An 18603-nucleotide genomic window follows, 5' to 3' on the forward strand; every position below is an offset into this window, starting at 1 on the left:
ACCAGTATTCTCAGCAAAACGATAGTTTTTCTTTTGTTTGCCTTGTAACCAAAAAAATATCATAAACGATAGTGAGTGAAATGTGTAATGATTGGTTAATTTAAGTGTTGAATTACCTGATAAATATGAACTGACATGAAAATTGGCTTAAATACATATTTGGTCCCTTATTTTTTTAAAGAAATAAGTTTTAATCTCCGTGTTTAAAAAAATCGGATTTTTGATCCACATATTTTACATTTTTATGAAGGGAAGTTAATGAATCAAAAGTAGAAATAGTTCATTGCAATTAATGCATTTGAATTTAATTTTTTTACTTTTAATTAATTGAATGCACAAAATTTAAGAAAAAGTTTATACTTTTGGTTGCGTAACATGAACTCTAAGGGCACAAGTTAGCATGATCCTTTTATGAATTTTGAAACCTTGTCTCATTTTTAGGATCCTTTCTTATGATATGGAATATTCACAATGATGTTGACTTATTAGGTCACAATGAATATTCATGTTGGTCAAAATTTGTCTAATAAACTTGTAGGTTTTTATTATTGATGTCTATTGCCAAAGTCTTGCAATATTCATTTATAAATAATGACATATGATAAATATATATATCTACTGAAAATGCAAGTCGTATTATATGTAGATTACAATGACGCTGGATATTTGATCACATTACTTAAATCAAACGACTTAATTAGTACTCACTCCGTTTTAAAATGAGTGTCACTTTAGCTAAAAAAAAATTGTTTTAAAATGAATGTCATTTTACATTTTCAATACAACTTTATTTTTTTTTCTTCCAACTTTACCCTCTCTAACTTTCCTCTCATACAATTTTCAATGCAACTTTAAGTTTGTCTTTTTCTTATAAAGTAAGGGCAGTTTAGTAAAAGTGTTGTGTCTAATAATTATTTCATTCAATTTGTATGCAATTTACTAAAGTGACACTCATTTTGAAACGGATGGAGTATAAATTAAAAAGATCGTCGTAGTGTGTATGAAACAGAGGGAGTATAAATTAAAAAGATCTTCGTAGTGTGTATGACTTTTTTATATAGTTGTGGCTTTCATTTTTGCACTATAAATGGATGTCAGGATTAATTGTGGATTTGACTATTCTCAAATGTATTTTCACTTTACGAGGATTGGCTTTGCCATCCAAAAAGGTCTAACGGCGCAGCTTGTTGCCCGCTTGCCTTTTATTCATGTGTAAGTAATATTGATAGTAATATAAGTTAATTTTTTTTTGAAGGGTAAGATAAACCACTTCATAAATCAACAATTAACATCCTAACTCGTTGTCGTTTGTTATTCATGAAACAATAATTAAAAAGCTAACAAACAAAGGTAAACAATTGGAATTTCAATAATCTAAAGAGTACGTGCTTGGTTCATGATGAGGAGAAAGCATTGCATATCCATATCCATCATTCTAAAGCTCAATTGAAATAAAAATAGATGTTTCATAATCCTTTTTATACACAAATATAATCATGGTCTCAATTTTGATTTTGCAAAAGAAAAACCAGATTAATAAGGTGCACTAAAATTAATAGTGATCACACTATTGTTGGGACTGGCAGTGAAAGTTTATGCTAGTTTGTATTGCAGGCTGCAATTTTTAAGGCGGGGATTTTTAAACAAACTTCGGACTGTTTTTCTGCATTTTCTGCATTTTCATTGGCGGTTTAATAAGTGTATTTGGAATTGGCAGTTTCTTATTTATGAGCAAAACAGAGTTCTTTTGCGCGAAACAGAGAGAGAAAACTGCATCGGTTAACATTAGGTGACATGGAAATTTAATACAGGTGTCGCATTTTCTCCGACAACAAGTTCGCTGAAAGTGAGCTTACAAGATGCTAAAGTGAACGAATACGCCCATAAAGCCACTAATTTCAACCACGAGTGCAGCATAAGGAACCACGATTGAATTTTTTTTTTAAATAGGTAAATATTATTCAATAAACTGCTTCCTCTAACTAAGAGTACCAGGAAATAGGAGTGTGCATAAAAACTGGTTCACTTGAACCATAACTTAAAATCATGTTAAACAATATATACAAAAACTGATCCAGCCCCATTTCAAAATTAGAAAACAATTTGGTTTACTACTTGATTTATACCTTCAATCTGCTTCGCAGAACCAAATGACCTGATGTGCTCCCTGCAAGTTGAACATAATCCTGCATTCATCACTAGTGAGGCACATTTAGCTCTTTCCATTTCCACAATCATTGCAACCGGTACCTCTTTCAGAAGGACTGCTACTGTCTATTTTCTCATCAAATTCTTCACAGATGAAGTACTTTCCCTTTGGCTTAGATTCACGAGGGAAACAATGCTTCTTAAAACAAGTGTCTATAGCGTGGCCAATTCTATCACAGTAATCCAATTAAAGTATACATCATATGTGCTCATGTATGTATACATGCTTAATGCTTTTTTACATCCGAGAATGATTTAAAGATTCTGCATCATTTCTGCATTTTATGTTCTTCAAGCTTAAATGCATAGTAAAGTGCCTAATGTATGGCTGAATCCTCGTATAGAAAAATGTAATTGTCCAAGTTATTGAATATTGATGAAAAAAGCATGACAAACAATACTCAAAAGTCTGAAGCCAAGAAATCAATACGTATATTCGCAAAAACAAACCACCATTCAGAAAAGAGAGTCAATTGTCGGCCACATTGTGTGTTATGCAATTCAGCAGATGAAGATAGCTTGCATCTTTTCTTTAATTGTCCTAGTAGTAGCAATATTAGGAACTTGTCAAATCTGTCAAATGCTGTCAATATTGCTGTTACTCAAGGTTTGAACAGCAGTGCTGCTATTTTTCATCTGTTAGAGGTTCTGTCCGCGGAAGAATCCGCCTTATTTGCAACTATTTTATGGAGCATATGGAAACAGCGGAACAACAAGATTTGGAATGACGTAACAGATGCGCAAAACTTCGTTTTGGAGAGAGCATCTTCTTTGTTGTATGAGTGGAATGCAGCTCGAAATGCAAGGCTGAGCAACAATGTTGTTATTGGAAATGGTGAGCACTCGCAATCAGCAAGGGTGATTAAATGGAGTAAGCCGAATAGAGGTCGAATGAAATGTAATATTGATGCATCTTTTCCTAATAATGATAACTGGATTGGAATAGGCATTTGCATTCGGGATGATGAAGGTGCGTTTGTGATTGCAAGAACAGATTGTTTAACTCCAAAGTGTGATGTGCATATTGGTGAAGCATTGGGTTTGTTGACAGCTCTTCAATGGGTGCATGAGTTACAGTTAGGGCCTATAGAGTTCGAACTTGATTCCAAAAAAGTGGTTGACAGCTTTGGAGCTAATAGGCATGATTCAACGGAATTTGGAGCTATTATTAATGATTGTAAAATCTTGTTTAATCATTTATATGAAAACTCGAGGGTAGAGTTTGTTCGAAGACAAGCAAATGGGGCTGCCCATGAATTAGCAAAGGCGGCCACACTATCGGCTAGTTTCCATATTTTGGTTACGCCACCACATTGTATTGAACACATTTTAATTAATGATATGCTATAAGTTTTCCCCTCTCAAAAAAAAACATCAAGCATACCATTACAAACATTTCAGTGCTCTATAAATAGAGCTGAAACATAGCTTAAAACGAGAAGAAACTCCCTAAAGTTATAGTCTTTAAAACAAAACATAACTGAAGACAACTTACTAATGTCTCATAAAAAACTTCATAATATCATAACTGAAAATCCTAAGGAATACTAAGGCAATTTCTACCGGAAATCACCATCTAACTTGTACAAATAGTTTTCTGCTGAAGGTGTATCATAATCCTGCATTCATGATATGAATCAAACCAATTCAATCATGTGTGAATATGACCAGTGGCATCAAAGTCTACTATCCACACTTGACTAACTCTACTTGTTCTACAAGAAAATACATGATTTCTACATTCAATCTGCTTCACAGAACCAGTTCTGATAACAGTAGCTTGATTGACCTGATGTGTGCCCTAACCATCTAACTTGTACAAATAGTTTCCTGCTGCAGGTTGATCATAATCCTGCACTCATGATCGTTTAGCTCTGTCTTTTTCCCTGTTAATTGCAACTGATACATCTTCTTCATAATGATTTCTACTATCCATTTTCTCCTCACAATCTTCGCAGCTGAGCTGTTTTCTCTTTGGCATAGATCCATGAGGGAAACCATGCTTCTTGGCACATTCTACCACAGTAAAACTCAAACAAAATGCTAAGAACTATTTAACCAAAATAAACTAATCTTCATCAAGTGCACTTAGACTAAGTCCAATTAAAGTATACATCAGATGTGCTCATGTATGTATACATCCTTAATGCATTTTTTTCATCCAAGGAGAACGATTTAAAGATTCTGCATCATTTCTACTTGTTATGTGCTTCAAGCTTAAATGCATAATAAAGTGTATTATGCTGCTGGCTGAATCCTCATATCGAAAAATGTAATTTTCAAGTTATTGAATGTTGATGAAAAAATCAGCGGAATTAGCGGAATTGTTTTACAAAATCTTGTCGCAAAAATTGTTTTGTTTTGTTTTCCTTATTACCCTGCTGGACAAAAACAATGTGGACAAAAGTTCTTTCAGGACTGACAGACTTTCCTTGTTACACTCTTACACTAAAGAAAAACAAACTTGGATTCATTAAAAAATAATCCGTATCAATACATGGAAACTCTTGGCAGCCTTTGATTCATTGAGCAACTTTAGTTTACATTGCAGTAAAGAAAAGAAAAAATCGTAGTTGTATAAGTATCTAACTAAATCAATACATATATTTGCAAGAACAAACCATCATTAGAAGAAAATTAAATATGCCTTTGTTCATAAGTGAAACCCAAAAGTAAAGTTGAGAATCAAATTCTCATTCTTATGTCAAAAAGAATACAATATGCCAAGTGTTTAAACATGTAGTTGTCAAGTATAAACAAAGGAAACAAGTGAACCACCAAATCGATCATCGAAATCATAAACAGCGGTTATTTTAATTAGTCCCTAAAATTTATTGAAAGACAAAAATATACTCCAAACTAAAAGACACCAGTCATTTTCATCATTTCATCAACTTGTTCCGTTAGAGTGACTTGTCAGTTGTAACAATAACTACCTCCATGACACTGACGGAATGAGTTGAAAAAATGATAAAAAGCACTAACATTTACAATTGTAGATACTAGTTTGGTAATGCGCAACTACCATGTCTGCTCTGATTCTTGTAAGCCCTGATCTAACTCACTTAAACTTAATCCTATATCACTATGCAATATCATCGTCGACTAAGTTATTCGTCTCCTCTATGAAATCCAATCAATCGTCACAGCCTCTTCTATCAACGAAGTCTCCATATAAACAAATGGATTTTGGGAAGTACCAAGAATCGATCATCATCATCGTAATCATCATCATCAGCTAGCACGAAATCAATGCTACTAGAAATAGTGAAATAACAATGGGGGTTGAATTCCTCCATGAGGGTGAGTTCTTCGAGTAAATGAAAACAATCAGCAATGAAGAATAAATCATTCTTGCGAATACAAGTAATCTCAGAACAAGTGAGAGTCGGGAAATTCTTCAAAGAAGTTAACATATAAACAAATATTACGGATTTTTGGAAGTGTCAACAATCGATCATCATCTATCACAAAATCAATGCTACTAGAAATAGCGAAAGAACGGTAGGGGGTGTATTCTTCCGTTAGGGTGAGTTCTTCGAGTAAAGGGAAACAATCAGCAATGAAGAATAAACCATTCTTGCTTATAAAGGTGATTTCGGAACAATTGAGAGATGTCAAATTTTTCATCTTTTCAGACAAAGCTCGCAACCCTTTTACAGGAATGACGTCGCGGTTGGAGAGATATAGTGATTTGACGTTTATAGGGAAAGTGGAGATTTGGGTAAGAAGTGTGTCAAGGTCGATGTCTCGGGATAAGTGTGTGAGGTCTATTGATGTGATGTTAGGGAACCTTTGGAAGAAGTGCGAAAGGGAAAGGATGATTTGACTGGAGATTATGACTGAGAATCGGAGACGGTTGGTGATGGAGAGAAACTGTTTGGAGATGATTGAGAGAGATTTTAAAGTGTCTTCGTCATTGACGTTAAGGAATTTGAAGATGTGGTCCCATAACTCATCTGGTAAATAGGGACATGTTGCCACTGCCATTGTTCTTCTTGTTCGTTTATTAGGGTTTTTGGGGATAATGGATTTGGATGATGTTGCCGCCATCGTAAGAGAGTCTCTCAATTCCTTCTATTCAGTGGGAAACAAATAAACATAACTGATATAGGTTATGTTTTGGCTAATAATTATTCCCCACAAAGAATGGAATTCCGGTTCTAATTGCCCTAAAACTATATATGAATTATTTTTGGGTATTGCTAACTAGTGCCCTCAGGGCAAATGGTTAAAAAATCTTCAAATAGAAATTTTGTTTTGGAAATATAAGATACTACAACTTTTTCATGAAAACTTACTTGTTTTGGATGCTTAACCAATGCCCTTGTGGCACTGGTTAGCATTCTCCATTATTTTTTAGGGAAAAACTATTTAGTTTGATTTATCTATACTGTATATAAAAAAAAAAACATCTTTCAGCTCTTTTGGATTGACTTTTTCTTTTTCCAAAAATGTCAGCAATTTTTAATACAAATAACTCATGTAACAAATAGATAAGAATAAATTTAAATATTAAAAAAAATGTAACAAACACAATATGAATATATATATATATATATGTGTTTTTTTTCCTTTATCATTTAAAAAGTGTAACAAACTAAATGAGTATATTTATACTTACTTATACTTACTTTTTTATTATCCCAATAATACCCTTAAACAATTATTTTTATAATAAAGATTGTTGTTGGTGTCATTTAGAAAATAATAATTAGATTATATTTTTTGTTATATTGTTGGTGTCATTGAAATAGATAGCTATGGTTAGTTTGGTTTGTTATAACTTGAAAGCAACGAACATTTATATTTTTAGTTTTAATCAAAATCAAAATTTTATAGAAAAACACCGTTCATAATTTTCAGACGTTAATGTAACAAAAAGAGCGGAAAGACGTACACGTGAGTGCCCGTCTTTTCGCTAGTTTTAAAATAAAATAATAAATTACACTGAGTAAGCTAATTGATATCATAAACGATAGTGAGTTAAATGTGTAATGAGTGGTTAATTTAAGTGTTGAATTACCTGATAAATGTGAACTGACATGAAAATCGGCTTAAATATATATTTGGTCCCTTATTTTTTTTAAAGAAATAAGTTTTAATCTCCGTGTTTAAAAAAAATCGGATTTTTAATCCACATATTTTACATTTTTATGAAGGGAAATGTTAACTTGTGCCTTAAGGCACAAGTTAATGAATCAAAAGTAGAAATAGTTCATTGCAATTAATGCATTTGAATTTAATTTTTTAACTTTTAATTAATTGAATGCACAAAATTTAAGAAAAAGTTTCTACTTTTGGTTGCTTAACATGGGCTCTAAAGGCACAAGTTAGCATGACCCTTTTATGAATTTTGAAACCTTGTCTCATTTTTAGAATCATTTCTTATGATATGGAATATTCACAATGATGTTGCAATACTTATTAGGTCACACTGGATATTCATGTTGGTCAAAATTTGTTTAATACTCCCTTCGTCCCAAATTGTATGTCGCTTTGGAAAAAAAAAATTGTCCCACATTATATGTCGCTTTACAATACCAAAGAAACATTAATTTTACTTTTTCTATTATACCCTTAACTATTTATTACTATCTCTTCTTTCATTTCTTTAATTTATCTTTCCCATATAATTTATTAAGGACAATTTTGTAAAACAATTCATAATATCTCTTTCCCACACAATATTAATTACATTTCTTAATACGTGTCAAATGCCCAAAACATCATACAATTTGGGACGGATGGAGTAAATATTATCATATCAAAAATAAATAAAGGGTCATGTTAACCAGTGCCCCGGGGCACTGGTTAAGGAAGCCAAAAGAAGAAATTGTAAGTCAAAAAATACACTTTTTAAGCTTTTTATGCATTAATTACACAGCTTTCAATGCAAAAATTACTATATTTGCTCCCTTAACCAGTGCGCCCTAGGGGCATTGGTTAACATTTCCCATAAATAAATAAGTAACCGAGTGAATGCCCAACAGACATGGGATTGTGCGCCTTCCATTTCCAGCAAAGACCGGCTAAGAAGAAGGAAACATTAAGACCAACACCATTAAACTTGATCAAAGCCACAACATTCACCTGAGAAAAGAAATTAATATTTGTATAACCATAACCGAGTGAATGCCATAACAATGTAAGATTGTTTCCTCATGCTGCAAACCAGAGTAACATAATTCGTTGGTTCCATTGGAGAACCGCGAATTGGTTCGCGCGAACCGATTCGCGGTACTTCCGCGTACTGGTTCGCCGGAATTCGCGTGAAAATTCGCAGCCGCAAGCGTACCGGAGTATCCGCAGAAAATCTGGAAAATTAGATCTAGAAATAGGGAAGAGATAGTTTCTGAAAGTCATGATGGAAAGGAGGAAATAGCGATTTTGTATGAGAAGAAGGCAGAGGCAGAAGATAGATCTTGAATCTGGAAAAAGAGGAGCCGCTGCTGTTAGGAGGAAGAAGATGACTTCTAATTTCTGAAATTAGGTTTTTTCATTGGGCCTCTGGAGTCTGGACAGTAAATGGGCCTTTGTTTGGACTATTTGTATTAAAATATAATGAAGTTACAATTCCTAATCATACCCCCTTTCACAACAAATTATAATCTTACCCATAATAGTGTAACAATTAATACATTAGCGCGTACCGCAAACCAAAATAGCGTACCGACTATGTATACCCCCCACGTACCGGATTCTTTGAAGGATGCGTACCGCGTACCCGAACCCGTACCACGTACCGAAGCGAACCACGAATTATGTGACTATGCTGCAAACAACGACTACGCTGGTTATTGGGAGTCATTCTTCTAAGGTGGAAAATTCAATATTCTTTGATGCCTTAATTAATTTTCCAAACCACTGCCAAGACATATTAGGAGGCATAGACATAATATTTTTGAGCAACCATTTGTATCTAGAGCTAACTGAATAAATGCCATCGCGATTGCCAATCCAAGTAAACAAATTTGGAACAAGATCATGAAATTGATGTATGCTGCCAATGCATATCTGGTATGGGAGTGTTTAGCATATTCAGTATCCAACCATCATCACAATGCCCCTCTTAAGAAGAAAAACAAAGAGCATCAACTTCTTAATGTACCTCAGCCTCTTCTGCATGTTCTCCAAGTCTTGCAATATTCATTGATGATAAACAGTGACATATAATAAATAATTATAATGATCTATACCTACTGCAAATGTATTTTCACTTTAAAGGGTGAGATAAAACCACTTCATAAATCAACAATTAACATCCTAACACATCATGGTTTGTTATGCATGAAATGATAATTAAAAAGATAATAAACAAAGGAAAACAGTTGAAACCTCAAGAAGCTAAGGGTACGTGCTTGGTTCATGATGAGGAGAAAGCATTGCATATATCCATATCGATCAATATTCTAAGGCTCAATTGAAATAAAAATAGATGTTTCATAATCCTTTTTATACACAAATATAATCATGGTCTCAATTTTGATTTTGCAAAAGAAAAACCAGATTAATAAGGTGCACTAAAATTAATAGTGATCACACTATTGTTGGGACTGGCAGTGAAAGTTTATGCTAGTTTGAATTGCAGGCTGCAATTTTTAAGGCGGGGATTTTTAAACAAACTTCGGACTTTTTTCTGCATTTTCATTGGCGGTTTAATGGATTTGGGATTGGCAGTTTCTTATGAGCAAAACAGAGTTCTTTTGCGCGAAACAGAGAGAGAAAACGGCATCGGTTAACATTAGGTGACATGGAAATTTAATACAGGTGTCGCATTTTCTCCGACAACAAGTTCGCTGAAAGTGAACTTACAAGATGCTAAAGTGAACGAATACGCCCATAAAGCCACTAATTTCAACCACGAGTGCAGCATAAGGAACCGCGATTGAATTTTTTTTTTAAATAGGTAAATATTATTGAATAAACTGCTTCCTTTAGCCTGCCACCCATTTGGGTCCCACAATGCTCAAGGGATGATTAGTCTCCGCAGTTGCGCGCAGAGGATACCCGGTTTACACCCAAAAAAGAATAAACTGCTTCCTTTGACTAAGAGTACCAGGAAATAGGAGTGTGCATATAAAGTGGTTCACTTGAACCATAACTTAAAATCATGTTAAACAATATATACAAAAACTGATCCAGCCCAATTTCAAAATTAGAAAACAATTTGGTTTACTACTTGATTTATACCTTCAATCTGCTTCGCAGAACCAAGTGACCTGATGTGCTCCCTGCAAGTTGAACATAATCCTGCATTCATCACTAGTGAGGCACATTTAGCTCTTTCCATTTCCACAATCATTGCAACCGGTACCTCTTTCAGAAGGACTGCTACTGTCTATTTTCTCATCAAATTCTTCACAGATGAAGTACTTTCCCTTTGGCTTAGATTCACGAGGGAAACCAAGCTTCTTAAAACAAGTGTCTATAGCGTGGCCAATTCTACCACAGTAATACTCAAACAAAATGCGAAGAATTATTTAAACAAAATAAACTAATCTTCATCATGTGCTCGCAGACTAAGTCCAATTACTGAATTACATTGTTAGCAATTAGTTATGTGTTATACAAAGTTAGAAATTACATTGTTTTTCTTTGCTTTCCCTTGAATTGTATCATCTGGATTTGATTCTTGTGTTGTGTCATACTTATTTATAGCAACCTTCACCAGCAACTTAGGTTTTGCACAGTTGCTGCAGCACATTGTTCTTTGCTGTTCTGGCCGGAGCGGTTTTTCTTTCCTTGATTAGAAGCTAGGACTGTGCTTGACTGGTTGTGGAATCCGTGAATTTGTATGGTCAGTTTGCTTTAACACCATATCGGTCTGTTGTTCTTTTTGCTTAGGGCTGCTAAGGTTTGTTTGATGTGGTACTGCAGTTTGGCGCTTGGTGGTTTCCTCATGTTTTAGGTGGCTTTTGGGGGTTTTATGCTATCCTTCGATTTAGGGTATTGCTTGGGGCTGTTTTGTTCTGTTAAGTGTGTAGTGTGCTTCGGTTTCTGATCTTGGTTGCGCTCCTTGCTACAGTTTAGTTTTTGAGGCTTTAGTCTTGTGTTAGGCTTGTGATTGGGTAGCTCAACTGATTTGAGCTAAAGGTTAAGGAGTTGGAGGTCCAGTGTTCAAGTTCTGACAAGGAGAAAAAAAAAATTAACATACTAACATTTGTCATCAAAAAAAAAGTCTTGGGTTAGGCTCATCTAGGAGCTATAGTTTTTGTGCGTTGGCAGCATTTTTAGTTGTTTGTTTGTTTGATATATTCACTATATGTGGAAGGATGATCTTAGACTCTGGATGAATGAAAAAGCTTGCAAACATGCAAAGAAAACAAAGAAGGAAGCATAAAAAAAAAAATGAAAATTTTATTCACCAATCTAGTTGTTACAAATATACTCACTATATATAGAAGCTATACTCCAACATTATCACAAACTAGATTCAGTTATCAATCTAACTAACTGTCTAACCAATTAACTGCAAGTTAGTTTAAGTACTAGTACATTACTTGTTATGCAAGTAAACTATTTTGCCTTCTCATTTTCTGCCTTCCAATTTTCACTATTAACACTACTACCTAAATGTGAAGTGGAAGATTTTAACTTGGAAATGGAGCACATAATACTGATTATATTTATAGGGTATAATTGGATGAAACACTACATTGAAAATTAAACGTGACACGTTTTTATTTTTATTTTTGTGTAGAATCAAGTAACCCTCATTTTGAGATTAAATATTATTATTATCAAATGTTTTCTAAGTTCTAAATTACTTTATGGACAACATGACCAGTTTCAAAAAGTTGTTGATAAATTCAATATTGTTGCACATTCATATAAATGACTTAAAAATGGAAAAGTTTTCGGCTCCATGTAAGAAAAACACATTTAAATTATGATTGTTCATATAAAAAAATTGGGCATGTGGGGTTCTGGAGTATTTCATGGCACCACACCACATTGCAAAAAGATTTTCCTCAACAATGTTGGGAACCAGTCTTCAAATTCCTTGGCCAAGGACATGATTTGGAGTCGGTTTCTATGGTCTGCAAGAAATTCCTTTCCATTACAAACCGAGTTAAATTCTCTCTGACAGTAAATGATTCCACTGTTCTATTCCTTCCTCAGCTACTCTCGAGAATTTTAAGGCTCAAAGTCGTAGATTTTAGTCACTTCAATGGTGAACTAGAAGGCTTGCTTCATCAAGTTTCACAATTTGGGCTGGACCTTGATTTCGTTAATCTTTCCAACCAGAGAACACTTCCTGTTGATGGATTGCGAGAACTTGGTTCAAAGATGATAAACTTGAAGGTTTTGAATTGCTCAAACATTGGCTCTCTTCGCGATAGTCATCTGGTAGTGATAGCTTATTGTTTCCCATTTCTTGAAGAGCTTGACATTAGCTTTCCTTTGGATTCTCAAGCATCTGATTTTGGATTACTAAGGCTGTCTTCCATGCTTGAGAATCTGCGCAAGATCGATTTTTCTGGTAATCACTTGATCACTGATAAATCTCTTTTGTCTCTATGCCAGAACTGCAGATCACTGGAAGAAATTTCATTCTTCCAATGTTTCAAAATATCCCAAGTTGGAAATGCTTCTGCGATCCAAATGAGGCCAAGTTTGACTTCGATATCCTTTAACATTGAAAAGAAAAGAATACATGGACCTGGTTTGACACCCCTACCTATTAACTTGGATTTGATTGATTCATTCGTGAGCTTGAAGAGATTAAAAGCTATTGATTTGTCAAATTCTTTTATATCAGATGAGTTTCTTATCTCAGTCGCAAACACTGCTTCTGATTGTCTGAAAAAACTTGTCCTCCAAGACTGTTGCAACTTAACATTTTCAGGAATCTTTTATGTTTTAATCCAAATGTCAATATATTGAATGCTTAGATCTTCGAAAATCTGACTTTCTAACTGACCAATGTATCAACAAGTTATTGATATTTCTTCTTAACTTGACCTCTATAAACCATAGCGGTTGTTGCCAGCTAACAAACTCAACCTTTTTCATACTCACAAGAAATTGTCCCTTGCTCCGTGAGATCAAAATGGAGAGAACGTATAACGGAGTAGAAGGTGAAGAAGATTCCAATTCCATGTCGGACTTTGTTGTCAACTGCCAAGTAAAAGCGGTTTATTTTGGTGATAATATTTTACTGAATGATGCAAGTTTAATCAAATTTTCTTCCATTTGTCTTGGTTTACAACTTCTTGACTTAATGGCTTGTGAAGGTATATCTGGAGAATGTATTGTTGAGGTTATGAAGAGATGCTATGAGATAAGGCACTTAAACCTTGCATATACTGGAATAGAAAAGTTTGAGATAAACTTTCAAGTTTCTCAATTGAAGGTGTTAAACTTGTCAGGATCAAGAATTGTAGATGAATCACTCTCAATAATCTCAAAGTGGTGCACTGGACTATTGTTTTTGGACATTCGTAATTGTTTGTATGTTACAACTAAGGGAGTAAGGAAAGTAATAAAAAATTCTATAGCATTGAAAGAGTTGAATTTGAGGAATTGCAGTTTGGTGGATGGTGATTTTGTTTGTGGACTAATACATACAAGGCCTTCCTTGAGAAAGATAATCACACCTTCTGGTGTTGATTTTTATTGCTGAGTAGAAGTAGAGGAATTTCATTGTGACATATATCATGCCTTGTTTGCTAAACAAGCAGTCACATTTGTTTAGGTTTTAGGAGAACTAAAATTATTCTGATTGAAGTAGTCCAGCTTCTTTATAGCTCTCAACAGAGTCAATGAGTGTTTCCTCCAATGGCCTGAATTTCCAACCCAAACTTTGCAGTTTCTCTGAGCTCAGCATTTTGTAATCATCCATCTCAATATAGCTGCCAGCAATGAAAACTTTAACATAAGATTGTAACCATCAAATCTATATAGGCAAGTAGCAATGAAACACTAACACATACACCGAACACGACACTGACACGCTAACACCAATGATAATTTGATAAAACAGAAGTATTGGATTTAAACACATGTGTCAGTATCGTCTTAATGCCGGACACAAGACACACCTTCAACCTGAATTTTTCGATGTGACAATGCAACTATTAAGATCGACACTGCAAGTACTCCGTCGCGCAACATTACTTGCAATTTTTCCCGGCTCATTCTCACGACCCTACAATTTTCCTGATACAATTGTTGATCACAAGAACATGCTTAATAGTTAATCTCCTTTACATATATTCCTCATTAATTAATTAATTACTTCTTTAGTTTACCGTTGCAAAAAATTCTTTCTTTTCACATTTCTTATATATCTTGATATTATTAATATTACTGATAATATTTAAATTTAAAGGTTGGTTTATGACTACTACTTTAGAAAATGAAGCTTACTTCGTAGGGTACTTGTAGTTCAGATATATACTCTTCGATTTCTCCACCAAATCTCGTGTGTTGATAGTGTGTGAAGTGCAGATGTATCTCCCGTCTGCCTTGTGATTCTCATAGGCCAAAAGTATTGCATCAACTACGTCTTGTACGTCAACAATCCAACGAAGCTTATTCTCCAATGAATCGCAGCCTTCTAACAAAGACAGGATGATTAACATGAAAAATGATTTTAGCATTTATATGAAATCTATAGTATATGAAATTAGTTAAATTATACTGGCAGAAAACAAGTTATGCAGAGAATAATCCGGGCATATTCGTAATTCATGATCTATCTATTTAGTAGCAGATAGTTTAGCTTAACGGCCGACTCCCAAAACACTATAGCGGTGAAGCAGGTAGTGGTAGTATGGTGTATGGACATACACATATAAAGGCTAAAAAATGGAAGAACACACAAAACTTAACAGATATTTATAACTAATCATCAAAAAAAATTGCTACTAATATTCAAACATAATATCCAAATAAATATTGACGCCAAAACTCTGATTCTGTTATGCACACTAAAAATAAAACGCTACTGTTACACAGCCAAGGATTTTATAGAAGTTATGTGGTTATCATTATCATGGAAAACAACAAGGAATTTTAACTCGATTATACAGTTCACAAATATGCATGTTGTTATAAGAACTTGATAAGGCATATCAGTAGGTACCTTTTAAAAGTTTGACGAGAACCAAGCTACTTGCATTTGTGGTTGACTGTAAAATTGGTCCCAAAACAAGAGTAGGACAAATGCTTACCACGTTAAGTCCAGTTCTTTTCGCGAAAGTCAGGGCCTGTTCTTCTGCTTCTGTCTTGGCATAACAATACCAGTTCTGGATCACATGCGAAGTATAAGCTTATTTACATAACCCAAAATTCTTCGATGATTGAAACATAACATATTTTGAAACTTAAAGATCTGAAGAAAAAAAATTATAAGACACTACTATCATATCATAAGGCTAATGATACATTTATGTCATGCACAAATATAATAAAATCTTAGTGACCTTAGTATTTTTGCAGTAGTCTTTGTCAGACCAACAAGACTCATCAATCGCTTTATCTTTTGGTAAATTAGGGTTGATAGCAACAGCAGCTGCAGATGATACAAAGACGACACGTTCCACATTAGCTTTGAGACAAGCTTCAAGTACATTAGCAGTTCCCTTCACTTCAGGCTCAATCACTTCCACCTGCACATTAAGCTTCAAGTACTTTTTCATGGATGTCGTGTTTACTAACATGAACAATTTCGATGACACTGATGGATAAGATGAAAATCTCTCAACTTACTGGTGTGTTTTCACCATGAAGGCAAAACTAGAACCACGCGGTGACATATCAAATTAGTCTGCATATAAAAGAACGTTAGAAACATTACCTCAGGGTTAGGTACAACTGTTGAAGGTACAGGGCTAGCAACATGGAAAACTGCACTGCATCCAACAATTGCAGAGTAAACTGATTCGTAATCCAAGATATCTGCTTTGAAGAGTGTAAGGTTCTCAGAAGCTTTCTCCAGTTTTAGCAAGTGTTCATATTTCGGACTACCTGCAGTTGTCGGACATGCACTTCAAATGAATCGCAAAAACACTCGTACGACAAGTGTTCCAACAAAAATGCGTTGGTGTCCAACATTCATACGACAAGTGTTCCGAAAAAAAATTCTTTGCTTCGACTTACCTTAAACACTTATTGGACGCATCTCAGATATATTTACAGGGATTAAAAATTTCTTTGCTTCAACATTCATACGACTATTTGGAATGCTATTAACCAGTCAAAATTTTCTTCAAAGTTTTCAACTGCTGAGCAGATTTTTGAAAAGGTCGTATACAGGTCATGGAATTGGTTGAAAACAAAACATAAAGGGTTCTCACTTCTCATATGATCTATGAAGCACAGGTACCTTTAGGATTAGATGTCTCGGTGTTCGACACTCGTACGACAAGTGTCCCAAAAAAACTTGTTATTCTTTGCTTCGACACACCTTAGAACACTTCTTGGACACTTCTCAGATATATATATACAGGGATTAGTTGGAGTATGTTTCCAAAAATTTGTTTAGACCTTTTCTTGATCTCTCTAGTTTGCATCAAAATTGACGGTCACATAACGACTAAATTTGTTGTCAGTCTTCCATTTCATGAACTATTTGTCATTTTGAAAATTTAGATATGAGACAACTTGTGGGATTGTGGGACAACCACAATATACAAAGAAATGTAGGTCCTGACACAAAAAACCAAAGCAATAAAGAGGGAGAAAATGAAAACATAAGACCAAGTGCAATGGTGTGTTGAATGTCATTGAAAATTTAGATATGAGACAACTTGTGGGACAATCAAAATATACAAAGAAATGCAGGTCCTGACACAAAAAACCAAAGCAATAGAGAGAGAGAAAATAAAAACATAAGACCAAGTGCAATGGTGTGTTGAATGTCATTTTCAACTCTTAAAAAGCATGCAATGGTGTGTTGAAAGTTGAGGAAAAATGAGGTGGAAGAGAGATGTTGAAAGAACTCAACATGTTGAAATCTGCAATGGTGGGCCAAGAGCAGGCCACGCGGCGCTAAACCTGCCAGCGCGCATGCCGCCCACGCGCCAGACAAACGCGAGTGGGTGTTCCCCAGACAGTGATGTCAAGTGTGTAGTGTTTGCTTTAATAATTGTCCATGACTTTTGACTTTAATGTATGGGTTATTGTGTTTTAATATGTACCACCCAATTCGAATCTAGTCCTTATTTGATAATTAACTCTATACAATAACTTATTTCGAATCCGTCAGTGCCCACCACTCAATGTACTTATATATAGGGACTCATAGATCCATTGATGTACCAATATCCCAAATCTCATTCAATCTACTTCCAATATCACAAAAAACTATTAATGGATCCATCATAATATCCTTTTGATTTCGCAGCCTACAATCGAAAATGTGAAATTGAAGAAACTTATATGGTCAACCGATTCAGAGAGCGTCGAAACAAAATATTGGGAGATAGTGCACCTCGTAGTAGAAAATATCTCAATAGAGATCATGCAGCAGCAAACCAAAAAACTTCTTCATTGTTTTTTGGTTTTAAATTTAGAGGTGTAAACAATTTATAAGATGCGTGGTGATGTTGGAGAAGGTTTTCGAACATACAATGTTATGACAACCTTCTCCAACATCACTACTCCTCTTAAAAAACTAAAACAAAATCGTTATCTGCTTATTTATTTTCTTGCTTTATAGTTTTTTCCTTTTAATCGCATATTTTATCGTTTTTTGTTTCCTCATTTATTGATTTCGGAGGATATTAAAATGAGCAAATGTGAAGTTCTGGGGAAAAGCACAACATAGACGCATCTGCATCTAACTGTCGAGGGAAAAGGGAACCGACGGCAGTTAACTATCGAGGATTTCCAATCCGGCGGCAGCTAACAGAGGTATTTACGTCTTTTACTGGTGTTTTTTAGCCGGTGTCAACAATTTTCAAGAGACTAATATTAGTACAACCGAGTGAATGCCAAAACCCCTCAAACAATGTAAGATTGTTTCCTCATGCTGCAAACAACGACTACGTTAGTTATTGGAAGCCATTCTTCTATGGTGGAACATAGAAATAGTGGGGATAGAGTGATGACACCAAATGAAAAATTTAATATTCTTTGATGCCTTAATTTTCCAAACCACTGTCAAGACATAATAGGAGGCATACACATAATATTTTTAAGCAACCATTTGTATCTAGAGCTAGCCGAATAAATGCCATCACGATTGCCAGTCCAAGTAAATAAATCTGGAACAAGATCATGAAATTGTAGGCTTTTATTATTGATGTCTGCTACCAAAAGCATCAACTTCTCAATGTACTTCAGCATCTTCTGCATGTCTTCCAAGTCTTGCAATATTCATTGATAATAAGCAATGAAATATGATAAATATATACCTACTCCCAATGCAAGTCGTATTATATG

The 18603-nt window shown here is 34.6% G+C and overlaps 1 protein-coding gene and 1 pseudogene across 1 annotated transcript; one reads left to right on the plus strand and one right to left on the minus strand.

Moving 5' to 3' along the window:
• The first annotated feature begins 2595 nt into the window (after positions 1-2595).
• On the plus strand, positions 2596-13837 carry LOC146926001 (uncharacterized; annotated as a pseudogene).
• On the minus strand, positions 13793-18516 carry LOC146926002 (cinnamoyl-CoA reductase 1-like). The gene is made up of 6 exons (XM_085706846.1): positions 18365-18516; positions 16016-16205; positions 15642-15827; positions 15302-15464; positions 14584-14773; positions 13793-14066 (listed from the first exon to the last, which is right to left on the minus strand). The coding sequence occupies exons 1-6, from the start codon at positions 18514-18516 to the stop codon at positions 13928-13930; spliced, it is 1020 nt and encodes a 339-aa protein (XP_085562972.1). The 3' UTR covers positions 13793-13927.
• Positions 18517-18603: the final 87 nt, after the last annotated feature.

Source organism: Medicago sativa, chromosome 4, assembly GCF_051527215.1.
Source record: "Medicago sativa cultivar Bolivia chromosome 4, Bolivia_mono, whole genome shotgun sequence".
Lineage (NCBI taxonomy): Eukaryota > Viridiplantae > Streptophyta > Magnoliopsida > Fabales > Fabaceae > Medicago > Medicago sativa.